The 12586-nt window shown below is 35.2% G+C and overlaps 1 protein-coding gene across 1 annotated transcript in view; it reads right to left on the bottom strand.

Moving 5' to 3' along the window:
• LOC116852085 overlaps positions 1 to 12586 on the bottom strand; it is a 71428-nt gene that overhangs the window by 10441 nt on the left and 48401 nt on the right. The window contains exons 7-16 of the mRNA XM_032832088.1: positions 12020 to 12272; positions 10770 to 10915; positions 6808 to 7049; positions 6401 to 6533; positions 4313 to 4440; positions 4130 to 4239; positions 1849 to 1941; positions 1514 to 1683; positions 1280 to 1388; positions 524 to 617 (exon numbers count right to left, since the gene is read on the bottom strand). Of these exons, the coding sequence (XP_032687979.1) occupies positions 524 to 617; positions 1280 to 1388; positions 1514 to 1683; positions 1849 to 1941; positions 4130 to 4239; positions 4313 to 4440; positions 6401 to 6533; positions 6808 to 7049; positions 10770 to 10915; positions 12020 to 12272 (1478 nt within the window). The remainder of the gene's footprint in view (positions 1 to 523; positions 618 to 1279; positions 1389 to 1513; positions 1684 to 1848; positions 1942 to 4129; positions 4240 to 4312; positions 4441 to 6400; positions 6534 to 6807; positions 7050 to 10769; positions 10916 to 12019; positions 12273 to 12586) is intronic.

Genomic DNA, 12586 nt, shown 5'->3' with positions numbered 1-12586 from the left:
GGTAAATAATCATGATACTGGGAAGCTCATAGTTGTGCGTGAGAGTGAAAGAGTGAGTGTTCAATTATGGAGAATCCGTATCAACATTCACGAGATTTTATCAGGGTTTCATTCAGGTCGATGTATTTATCAAGGTATCACATCACGAATTTGACTTGCGAAAGTCGAAACGACTGTCGCGCCACCGAAACGACGGATCGAGTATGTCATCGACACCAACTCCGTGCTCTGTCTTCATCGTGTTCTACGTGGTTCAATCGAAAATCTACTCGTTCCATCTTAAAAGCTTGAAGTCTACTCTTTTTTTTGCCCTATTTTAATAAGTGCATGCCTACGGGGTGGTCTCGGGTTAGAGTGCCTAAGGGTTGGGCTTCTCGACTCGTGACTCGCTTAGTTATGTGGTGGTGGTGATGGTGGTGGTGATGGTATTCGCCTAGGAGCACTCTATTTATCTCTCTAGAGTGGTGAAAAAGACCCTCTTTTATTTCCCGAACTGCCTGTACTGGCCTGCTAGATTACTCACGTATTGTGCACTATGACTCGTCGTCGGAAAATCAGCCCATTTCGACAAGTCGATGCTGGGTAGAATCTGGGTTCGACACGGGACCCGAGGATTTCTGGCCACACGATTGAAAAATTAAAATTCAGATTATTAGAGAAGTCCAAATATAGATTATTAAAGAAAAGCGAGAAAACAGGCGGAAGTTAATTTTTTTTTAAACCTTTTTAAGGCTTTAGCGAAAAGTTAGTCCTATCTATATAGAAATGTTACTACTAGCTGACTAAATTAAACTTTTTAGTTCATTAGTAGTTCGTTACTGGTTGATTATTCATTGAAATGTAAAATAGCAGTTTTTGTGATCTATCCGTTGCCTAGTCATTACGTATCAAATATGGTAGAATAGATAACGTTCTCTGTCTATCCTAAAATATATAATTCAGGTACCATATACCATCACTAGAATTTTGACATCATATAGCAAATCCAAAATATTTTTCTTTCAAATAAAAATTTAATCAAATCACACAATTTACGCGATTTCATAAAAATCATAAAAAGAAAAGGAAGTGGGCGTTATATTACTGACTGCCAACTAGTTATAATTTTCCATTTCATAACTGCGATTTGATATGTAATTTGTAATTTAATATTCATATTCAACTTTATCTAGCCACATAAGAAAGAGCAAGCGTTATACTACTGGTTACGTTAGATGCAAATTCGCTACTTTATGGTTGGACACTCGCGTTGGATTACGACGAGACCGCTGAAACTTACATATCGTGATCAGGAAGTACCATGGGATAGATCTGTATCGTGTCGATGAGATCAGTGTTATCGCAGATCACTCGGGCGAGCTTTGTCTTTCGGATCTCGTTCAGTTGTTCTAGAAAAGTGAAAGCAAGAGAGCGGTTTGAAAAGGTACCGTTTCGTTCTGTACTAACGATTATCGAGTCCTTGGGTGGCGCGGCCGTGCGCGCGCGACTCTCGCCAATTCGAAAGGGATCTTACCAAGAGTGAAGGACGATGGCTGGTTCGACAACTCGTACCAGAATCTGTCGCCGCGACGTGAATGACTGAACTGCGTGGCGATCACGCAGGCGAAGGTTGGCCCGAGCATGCTACCCGGAAGCGGTCTCTCGGATACACCGCCTGACCATAAATCGACGTCTGCGGGATGTCTGAAAGCAATGCGACCAGGTGTAGCCGTTATCTCCGGCTGATAGGCTATTTTTAGAGACACAGCGTGATCGGCCCACTGACTGAGTAATGAGACGCGAGAGTTTGATCGATCGGCTTTTCGATATTCCGAAGGTTTCGCCGTCTTACGAACGTGCGACACTCACTCGAAAATAGTGCTGTATCGTCTGATCGTCTCGTTCGGCATGGAGCCGAACAGCTCCTCGAAGCTGTCCGCTCCTGGCAGGCCGCAGTACTTCCTGGAATTATCGATTCATGAATGCACGGAAGAAACAAACTCAGTTGGATTAACGTGATATATTTGGTTAACTAAGATTTAGTTGAAGTAAACAGAATTTATGGTTATTACAATGAAATATTCTAGTAGCTACCCAAAACATTTAAATCTGACAACAGTCAGAATTTAGTTACTGCTGATCTAGTTATAACATCTAAGTATCTGCTTATTATGATTAGAAAGAATGATTGGATGAACGTGATATGTTTGGTTAACGACAGTTGATTGAACTAAATATAATTTCTGATTATTATAATCACATATGTTGGTATTCAACGTTAATTACAACATGTAGACAATATATAATGGATCTATCAATTAAGGAAGTAGCGTTGTACATAAACAGACAATTTACAATCCGAAGACGTTGCACTGAGAGAAAAAAATAGTTGGAATAACTATAATCTCACTATATTTTATAGTTCGTTTTGGCCTCAAACATATATTTATAGTTCATCTAAACACGAAGATATAGCAGAATGAACACACATTTATAGTCACCATCTTATCATTCTATATATATAGTAAAACGCTTTGGGAATATAGTTACATGTAATATTTTCCAAATATTCCAATTGTATTGACTATATAAAATAGTTCTATATAAAATATTTCTTTTACCATTTAATATTTGCTACCTTACTATGTTTTTTATTTCAAATAATTATAATTCTTGGTAAAAGTTTTACATGAGTCAGTTATACTATGCTTATATTGTAAATATTACAAACATTATGGTGACATTTACTATAAAAAAGATATTCCTAACTATAATCTTTTTACTATGCCATTATAGTTCCAAATATCATACATTTTTCTCTCAGTGTGGGTTCGAATCCCATCTGGATAAAAAGAGACGAGTTTTTCAAGTACAATGTAATATCAAATCAATTAAATTTCAAGCGAAATTATGCGCTAATACTTTAAGAAACAACTTTCAATTAAAAAAGTTTAGTTTAATTAAAATAACTTGTCTGTCTAGTTACTTTAACCAAATGCTTTAACCAAATTAGTTTGGTTACATTAACCAAAAATATAATTTGTTCATATCTTACAAACCAGTCTGTATCCTGAATTCTGATTAACTTAACAAAGTTTTTATTTTCACGGAGGAAAAAACATTTGTGACTATAAATGTGACTGTAAATAATATGGCGAAATAATTGTAACTAGAAAACTTATTTTTGTAGTAAGTGCTACTATAGTGTTAGCAATAATAATTTTATATGTATACTAAAGATGTGCGAACTATTCGAATTCGAATCGAATCAAATGAAATTCGATTTGATTTAAATTCGAATCCAAATAATTCGAAAATTTCGAATCAAAAAGATTCGAATACGAACATTAGCATTAACGAAGTATTAAAAACATCCAGCTTTACGGATTAATTAGCACGACTTGAAAAGTTTGCTATACATTAAGATTTTCTTCAAAAATATTAAAAGAAGATAATGGCTTCTAGATAAACTTTTACCGACAACTGTTGGATCGATATGTGTCGTTGCGCAGCTTTTAAGGCTAGAACTGTATTCCATACACGTTTACCGACTATATATTATATATCTTTTATCTTAAAAGGAATTGATATCACATGATCAATGTTATCTCTCTCATCTGAAGTCACTATTTTCATGTTGAATTCAATGATTATGTTAATTAAAAATTCTTTTAACAATTCGATTCGATTCGATTTGACATAAAAAATCTTTGATTTACACATCTCTAATGTATACACATATATTGCTATGTATTACCACTTTCGTGTTAGAATAATAGAAAGATAAGAAGTTTGAAACCAAACATTATCATAATTTTCTAATAATTCTCAATGTGATTAAGATGTTCGTTACCAAGGTTTTTCATTTGGAAAACCTTCCCTATAGATCACCATGTATTTTTTCATATAATTGTATGAAACAGACTTAATTTATTTATGTGAACATAGAAAGAAAAACTACCGCTATCATACATATGTTGCGCGTTAAATAAGTTTTGAAAACTGAGGAGCAAGTAATCAAAATTAATTTCAATATTAGTATCAATCATAAGTTATCACACATTATTTATCTGAATCTACATAATTAAAAGTTAGTCCAGTAATAACAAGTTCATTGATGTAAACAAAGTTTAATGATATTTCGGCTCACCTGAATTCCATATAACTAGGAATACCGAACTCGCGACCACGCTGCATGTTAAAGGACACCAAGTCCATTCCGAATTTCGCTCCCACTTTCTTGAACAGATGATTCGTTACCTGAAAGAAGATCAGCAATATAGCGGTGCAAAATCGCACATCTCATCTGTTCCCGCGAATCGCCGCGTCTTACTTCTTGCGTTATCGAATCGTCCATCGCTTGAGCGACTTGATTCATCAGGCCCATAAAATATTCATCGAATACACCGGCGCGATATAGATCGTAAGGACGTCTTATCAGGTCCGACAGTCTTTTGGAAGCTGAAAAAGACGTTTGCAGTTAGTCAGAGAAACTCGAAGTAAAATTTCGCGGAGAATCGTAGGCGGCGCGAGCTTCCATAGAAAATTTCTTGGAATGTAATTAGCATCCAATTTGACTTCTTAAAATAATTATAAGTTTTGGCTCCGAGGAGTTCTATAGGAGATTTCTTGGAATCTATTTCAGATACAATCGGATTCCCCAAAATAATTATGTGTCCTATTTAGAAGTGCAATGTTTCAAATAAGATTCTCAGTAGGGACTTCAAAATTTCTCCAATATTCAAGTAAGGAAGAGTAAGGATCTGTTACGAACTAACACGCAAATATAATAGCGTGATGTTAACTAATTAAAATATAAATTGTTAGTGTCTGTTCTCACAGATGTATAGAGGAAATATGGGTTTATATTTTATTGAAAAAAAAAATTTCCTCTGTACATCTGTAAAGACAGATACTAACAATTTATGTTTTAGTTTGTTAACATCACGCTATTACATCTGCGTGTTGATTTGTAACTCCTATTCTTCCTTATTTAATTATTTCAAAATTAATTTCATTCATTAATTAATTTCAAATTTTAATTTCATTATCTCAAAAAGAATCATATAATCCCTTTCCCGAACATTCTTCTTCTCTCTAGTTTTTACTTTTTTATTTTTTAGTTTTTATTTTTAAAATTGAACAAAACATGTTGTCTATCCAAATAATTTCATTGTGCCATAAAATGTTCAAAGTACTTTAAAATATTTTATTTTTTTGATTTCTTATTCTATCGAATACACAATAGTTGATATAAAAATGGGATTCTCTGTTTGGTGTCATAAAAATATACTGACATTACCGATAGAAAAATGTGCGAGTTTCTATAGTATTTATTTTTATTCCGATTCTAGACAAAGAATTTATATTTAGATGACAAAAATGGGATTTTTCATTCTTGGGAGTCGATATCGTTCTGAGATAATAAATTTTAATACAAAAGGGGCAGCTAAGTTTTGTTTGATTTTGAAATCCTTGATAATGACAATTCTTTTGTTCACAATTAAAGCTTACGTGGATTTCAAATATGTAACCTTTTAACCTGAACTTCTCATACTGTTCTCGAGAAAAATGACCCAAAAAAGTCCCAATTTCAACAGATGGCGGCGTGTAAACAAAGATAAGTATAAGCTAGTAGTGGTAACAAATTCAACTGCTTATAATATGCGCTGCATGTTTATTGTTTACCACCAAAAACAACACTAATGCAAAAGTTATCAATGAAATCTTAACTGATCAGTGATCGGCCATAGTTGATTATCAGTACGATTATCGTAATAGTAGGAAATCGTAATAGTAGTCGAAATCGCGGAAACTACCAAGAATACAGAATGCTAAGAAGCTCAGCCTTTATAGAAAAATATCACTGGCTGTGATATTATTACACGTAATTTTATTACACGTATGACTAATAAAATTATTGAACGACAGTAATTATCACTGGTCAAATTATCATTTATCAGTATTAAATTTCTATAAGGGAGATAAGGAGTTATCTATTTTTTGGAATCAACTCGACGTGAACTTTAATCGTATGCAAAAAAATCATTATTAAGAATCCCAAAATCAGGCGAAACGTCTATGAGCGCTTAATCGCACTCTTTGAATATTCTAATTAAAATTGCGGTAAAAATGCCGAATAGGGGATTCTCCAATAGGGGATCTTGATGTTGACATATATTATAGAAATGACTCTCCTGAGTCACAATCAAAAGGTTTTAACCGTCGCTCATTATTTATTAAAAAATTATTAACAAAAGAAGTCCCATGAATAGAATATAAATTTCAGATATTTTTATTGCGAAATTGCTATATCTGTGAAAATCTTGGGAAACTTTTCCAGATATACGAGAGGATTCTATACGGGGATTGTCCAGAGAATAGGCAAATGAAGAAAACATTCGTATTCGACATAGCTTACCGATGAATTTGTGCGCCTTACTCCATCGTTCCACAGCTGTAGGCAGTAGCGAGTGGCCGAATCGAAAAGCGGCGGCTGCGAAAGCATCTATTACGCCGGGATTGATGCTCGGGTCATATCCGTCCCAGTATTTCTATGAAAAATTAATTCTTACTGAGTCAACGTCCACCGCAAATGGTCGACATCCGTGCAAAACGAACAGAAAATGCATGTTGTTGTGAACCTTAATCGTTTCTTCGGACTTTTCATTCATGCGATTACGAATGTCCGCCGATGACTTCGTGAAAGTCTCTTCATTTGCGCCACGGTAGATCGCGCACTTACTCGTAATTAATCCGTATTTGCGTATTTTTTTTCTTTTTACTTTTTATATAAACGTGTATTTCCGAGTCATCAATCTCACTCACCTCTTTCTCGAGGAGAAGACCGAATTTCTCCATAACGTCTTTGCCGAGTAATATCGGTAGGAACTCGTTATAGGTGATGTGTTGTATTTCCGCGATGACGATGCGCCTAGCTTCCTGGAAGAGAATCTCATCGTCCCAGTGCGGATTGACGAGTGCCAGCGCTTTAGCGAGCCGGTTATGCTCTCGCGCCATCAACGTATGCATGCAGGTCAATACTAGCTGCTCGTTCACTCGAATCTCACCTGAAAGTAAAGATAGATGACTGAGTCGTGTATCGGACGCTAATAGATTACGTTGAAAAATCTTGATTATCAATCACTTCGAATTAATTTGCGCGTTAATCGTGGCCAATAAGTGGGATAACAAGTACAACTCGCGAAGCAGTCGTACACGTGCGCATTTTTCTCACTCTGTTTGTGACTTTGTATAAGTCGGTGACCTTGTATCACGAGCATTCCCTTTCTCATCCGTGTTAAATCGTTTAAGAGAGAGAGAAAGAGAGAGAGAGAGAGAGAGAGAGAGAGAGAGAGAGAAGCAGACACTCGCATAGAAAATTCCCTGGAATCTAATTGGGATTTAATTCAATTTATTAAGATAATTAGAGGTTCTGCTCAAAAGTATAATGTTTCAAATATATGTGTCTAAGACTCGTATTAATAGTTGTTACTTTAAACTTGTCCTACGTGAAATATTCAAATCTGAATTTAGATAAGAGTTTTTTATTTGAATTATATAATATATACATGTGACATTACACTTGCAATCGCGATTCAATTGAGAAACTCAGGTCTAACTCTAAAATAAAATTATGTATCTCACTTAAAGCAAGTTTCAAATAACGACTATTAATACGAAGTGGAAAACTCAAAGTTTTCCTAATATTCTTTCTGGTCTACATTTTACATTAAAATTGAACAAAGTATGTCGACTTCCCAAATAATTTTATTATTCAGTAAAATACTCAAAGTACTATAAAAATATTTTGTTTTTGAATATCCATTCTATCGAATATATAATAATTGGTGTAAAAATAGGATAGCCTGTTTTATACTATAAAAGTACTAATAGTCTAGTTTACACTGTATACGCCTCAAGTTGTTGCGAACTAAATATTTAATATGTTCCTGTTTACACCGATTTCTTTTAAAACTACAGGTTAGGTTAGATTTTTAATCTAGATAAAGTTTTCTATATTAATTTTAAACATCTCAGCGATATTCATTCTTTTATCGATAATTTCACGATAATTGTGAAAATAGTGGAAAAAGACGTAGAACAAATTATAACATCATTTATAATGTTATTCGAAATTTTAAATATACAACAAGGAGTCGGGAAAAACGTCTCAAGAATATAATGAAACGTATGTGAAGATAATACTTAAAATATTTTTAAAATACTTTTAAAATATATACATTTTCTGTAACTAGTTCAAGAAATATTCGTATTTCTGTCCAATTAGCATCTTTTTTACATAACATTGGGCTGATTGTCCCAACTTCTTGGTAAACTATCTAATAGTTAAATTATATGTTTATTTTTGTCTAATTTGAAGAAAAAACGAAGGCAGACATATAATTTAACTGTTAAGTAGTTTATCAAGAAGTTGCAACAATTGGCCTATTTTCACTTTTCTATTTCAACTTGAAACTAATCTCACAACAGTGATATGTACGATTTGGTACGATCCAAAACAAACCAAGCGTTTACAGCGCGCTGGAAACTTTAATACGCGTACCAACTTGGTCTGATATCTATCTATTTGGTCGTGATCAGGTGTATCAAGCCAGACCGCACTAAAGTAATTTATGAGCGTTTATACGTGCGTATTAAGCAATTTAGTACGGATGTACTTGTACTTGGTACGCGTATCAAGTGCTCGGTGTAAACTAAGGCGATGTTACTGACTGAAAAAAGTAAGTTACTACATTATTTCTGTTTTGATTATAGAACGAGAATCCATGTTTGGAACGAAAATGGGATACTCAATAAGTATCGTGGAATAACGCACTTTTTTTAGACGAAATTGTGCGTTCTAATCGGAGTCTATTTTGTATTTGGGAAAGTCTTGGGAAATTTTTTACGGGACTGAAGAAGCACAAGTTTCCATAACATTTCCTAATTAATATCGTAACGGGATAACCAATTTTGAGATAAATTTGAATATTTTAGTTGAAAACTATTAGTAATTGTAACTAGTTTATGACGTTACAAAGTAATTTAATTGTAAATAATTACAATACATATTTGAATGTTTGCTGTGATGTTAAGGTTTCATATTTAAAGTAAAATTATAATATATAATGTTTTATTATTAAAACATTTAATAATTTATTTTAAAAGGGATTGAACAAAATATTTGAAGTATTTACGCTTTTCAAGTACTTATAAAATGTGTGTAAATATTAAAAGCGTTTTAAATATTTTTGTTCAACATAAATATAAAACAGAAATTGAGAGAAAGAAAACTTTGAGGAAATATTCAGCAGAAAAATGATATCCGTTTGGGTTTTTCACTTATAATCGCATTTTTTAAATATTACACTTCTTAATCCGAACCTTCATAGATTTTCCAACTATATTCCATAATTTTTGGGAAATTAGATTGAATTCCAGAAAAATTTCTATGTTGCTTCTCTGGGTAGATTTAGGGTATTTCTTTCGATTGAAAAAAATTATGTGAATTCCTACAGTATTCTGTTTCAATTTTAGACAGAGAATCCACATTTGAAACATGAATGAGATTTCTAATTGATATCAAAGTGGGATATCAAGAGAGAAATTAATTTTGGGCAATTTTGAGAAACAAATTTCGTGCATTGTAATTGGAATCTTTGTTGTATGTGGGAAAATCTTAGAAAATTTCTTGACGAATTTTGACTGAAGTAAAGCGAGAAGTACAGTACTTCTGTTTTGATTCCAGACAGAGAACCCACGTTTAGGACAAAAATGAAATTCTTAATTAATGCCGTAATGGGACCAATTTTGGGACAAATTTGGGCATTCTAATCGGAATCTATACTGTGTCTGGAAAAATCGTGGGCATTTCTATGCGGGTGTCGTTCAGCACGTTAACCGAAATCCCGAAAAACTCAAGTGATAACTTTATCACCGTTTTATCACTGTTTAAAAACGGTAATATAACATTAAATTTTTTTGATTTTTTAATATGCGATTCACTTGAGTACAAAGTATGTGCGGTGACGCCAAATGCTCGCATGACCGACACTCGGTCGATTTATGATTTAGCATACCGGTTCCTGTCTCTACTGGGTTCGGTAAAGGCCTGCGATCTACATGAATCGGTGGGCGATAAACGCGTACAATTATCGCCGCCGTCGAATTGTTTCGTCTCACGAAACCTGCAGCCCCGGCCGGTCAGGCCTGGTTGGCGTGTAGGCGCGAGAACGTAAGGTGTTCGGTCTCCGCGGCTGTACGCGACGTGGGAAAATGATTTCTACCTGGTCGCGAGCGAACAAGACGTGGGTGCTGGCGCGAAATCACGGGGCAATCGCGTCGATCATGGCCATCTCTCTCTTTCTCTCTCTCTTGCTCTTTCTCGTACGGGAGTGATAGGCAGTTGGTAAGCGGCGCTGAGCGAGAACAAGCGTGACTTACCAGTCCATTGTGTATCATCGGTCGCGGAATATAATCGGCGAAAATCAGAATAGTTACATTAGCGCGGCCACATCCGACGAGCTGACTCACGCGTCATCGCCGTGTACACTCATTGTGCATTCAAATGAACATGTAGTCGAGCTAATAGCCCGTGCCCTGAATCGCGTTCCTGACGCCGCGTTCACCGGCTTCGCGAAAGTCGTTGTGCGAAGGCAATCGCCGACGCGATTGATTTGTCACGACCGCGGGAGCCAATAATACAACGAGCGCACGCAATGGAGAGATTATCTCCATAGAAATATCTCTCGCGATATTTTTTTCGTTTCCATGAGATTCTGAGTTACCGGCTTCGAAGCAATACATCGTTCGGTTCGGTCGAGTGCACCCTTCGTCCGGTATGTCCAGCTTCAGTGGCAGCAGATCCTTCAGACCGTACTCCGCGAAGACCGGGTTCATCCGCAGCAATCCGCCGTAGCCTGTGCGAAGTTTCCTAGGAAACGCAACGAAAACACTTATTTATTTATCTTAAATTTTTATTTATTTATATTACGAGATCAGAATTTGGTATACGTGACGTGGGAAGTAACTTGTATAAATATTATTTTGGGTTAAATCAGTTCACATTTAAAAGTTAGATTTTATTTAAGCGCTTTAAGAACAGAAGACAGGTATCAAGCAAAATCTAAAAGCATTTAATGAATTATGAAAATACATCGCGAATATTGAATATGCCTTCTTCTTGAAGTTGCTGATGTGGAAGTAGTTAACCTCGATCTTAATCCCCACGTCATAGTGTTTCAATGCTTGGCCTTTTAAATTGTTATTATATTAATTTGTACTACTGCAATTTTTATATTAATGTAAATTTATATTACGTTACTTTATATTAACGTTCGTTTCGATGTAAGTGGGATCGATAATGTTTCAAAAATTTCCGCATAAAAATTGATTAAGATTTTTCCTCAAGTAGTGTAAGTTCCGATCAGAATGCTTGTATTAGTTCTATCACGCACAAAATAGTTCCAAAATTACTTTGTGATACCAATTGGGAATCTCATTCTTGTCCCAATAGATACTTTATCTACAATCGAAACAGGATTACAATAAAAAGTATATGTTCTTTTAATAGATAAAATCGGTATACTTTCAGAGAATAAAATAAAATAAATATTTGAAACAGTTTGAGTATTTACGTTTTTGAAATAGTCCTACTCACAAAGTATAAATACTCAAAGTGTTTCATATGATTTGTTTAATTTTAATAAAATGAAAATTAGAACAAAAATCTTTAGAAAGAGAGAGAGAGAGAGAGGGGAGAAAGAGAGAGAGAGGGGGGAAGAGAGAGAAAGAGAGAGAGAGAAATGAGGAGAGGAGAGCAAGTGAGGTTTGTTTAGGTTTTCAACTTAAAATCGTATCCAAACATTACATTTCTAATTTGTATCTGCATAAATTTCCCAACCAGAATCCACAATTTTTATGAGATATAGTTTAGACACCAGAAGATTTTCTATCTTCTAAGTGAACACGATCGAGAACGATCATTTCGCTTTACGTTATCACGAATCGTATTAAGGACATTGCATTCAAATTATACCTAGCGAAAGCTTCCGTAATGCCGTAAACCGTGTTACCGTCCAGCACACCCGTGAGAAGATTGAAAGGCACCCGAGAGCCGAGGCGACAGCCGGGTCGAACAGCGGGAAAAGCGCGGACGAAGTCCATGCAACGAACGTTGAATAGCCGGTAGAAGTAATCGTCCTCCGGTATGAGGATTTCGTTGCAGTACGGATTCTTCAGGTGAGGCGGCCGGGAACAACATTCCTCCGGGTCGTTTCGGTTCAGAGGATCTGCGAGGTTACGAAGATCGATATAACAACAACCATATGATTGTATGCGCTGCTGATATCCCATGCGTGCCGGTTCTCATGATCCAACGAAAAGAAACTCGTATTAATAGCTCTTACTTTAAATTTGTCTTACGTGGAGACACTCAAATCTGAATTTAGAGTGAAATTTGAATTTTTCATTAAAATTATAATTTATATCATATAATATGTTATACAGGGTGAGTCATTTTAGTCTATGGATCCGAATATCTTCCAAATTACGGTATCTACAAAAAAATGGTTTAGATAAAAGTTGACCAGGACAGAGGGGGTCA

This window comes from Odontomachus brunneus, unplaced genomic scaffold (assembly GCF_010583005.1).
Source record: "Odontomachus brunneus isolate Ranch 3 - 2012 unplaced genomic scaffold, Obru_v1 Obru_scaffold_201, whole genome shotgun sequence".
NCBI lineage: Eukaryota > Metazoa > Arthropoda > Insecta > Hymenoptera > Formicidae > Odontomachus > Odontomachus brunneus.
Note: the sequence above shows the minus strand (reverse complement) of the source record. Positions and strands in the feature narration are given on the sequence as shown.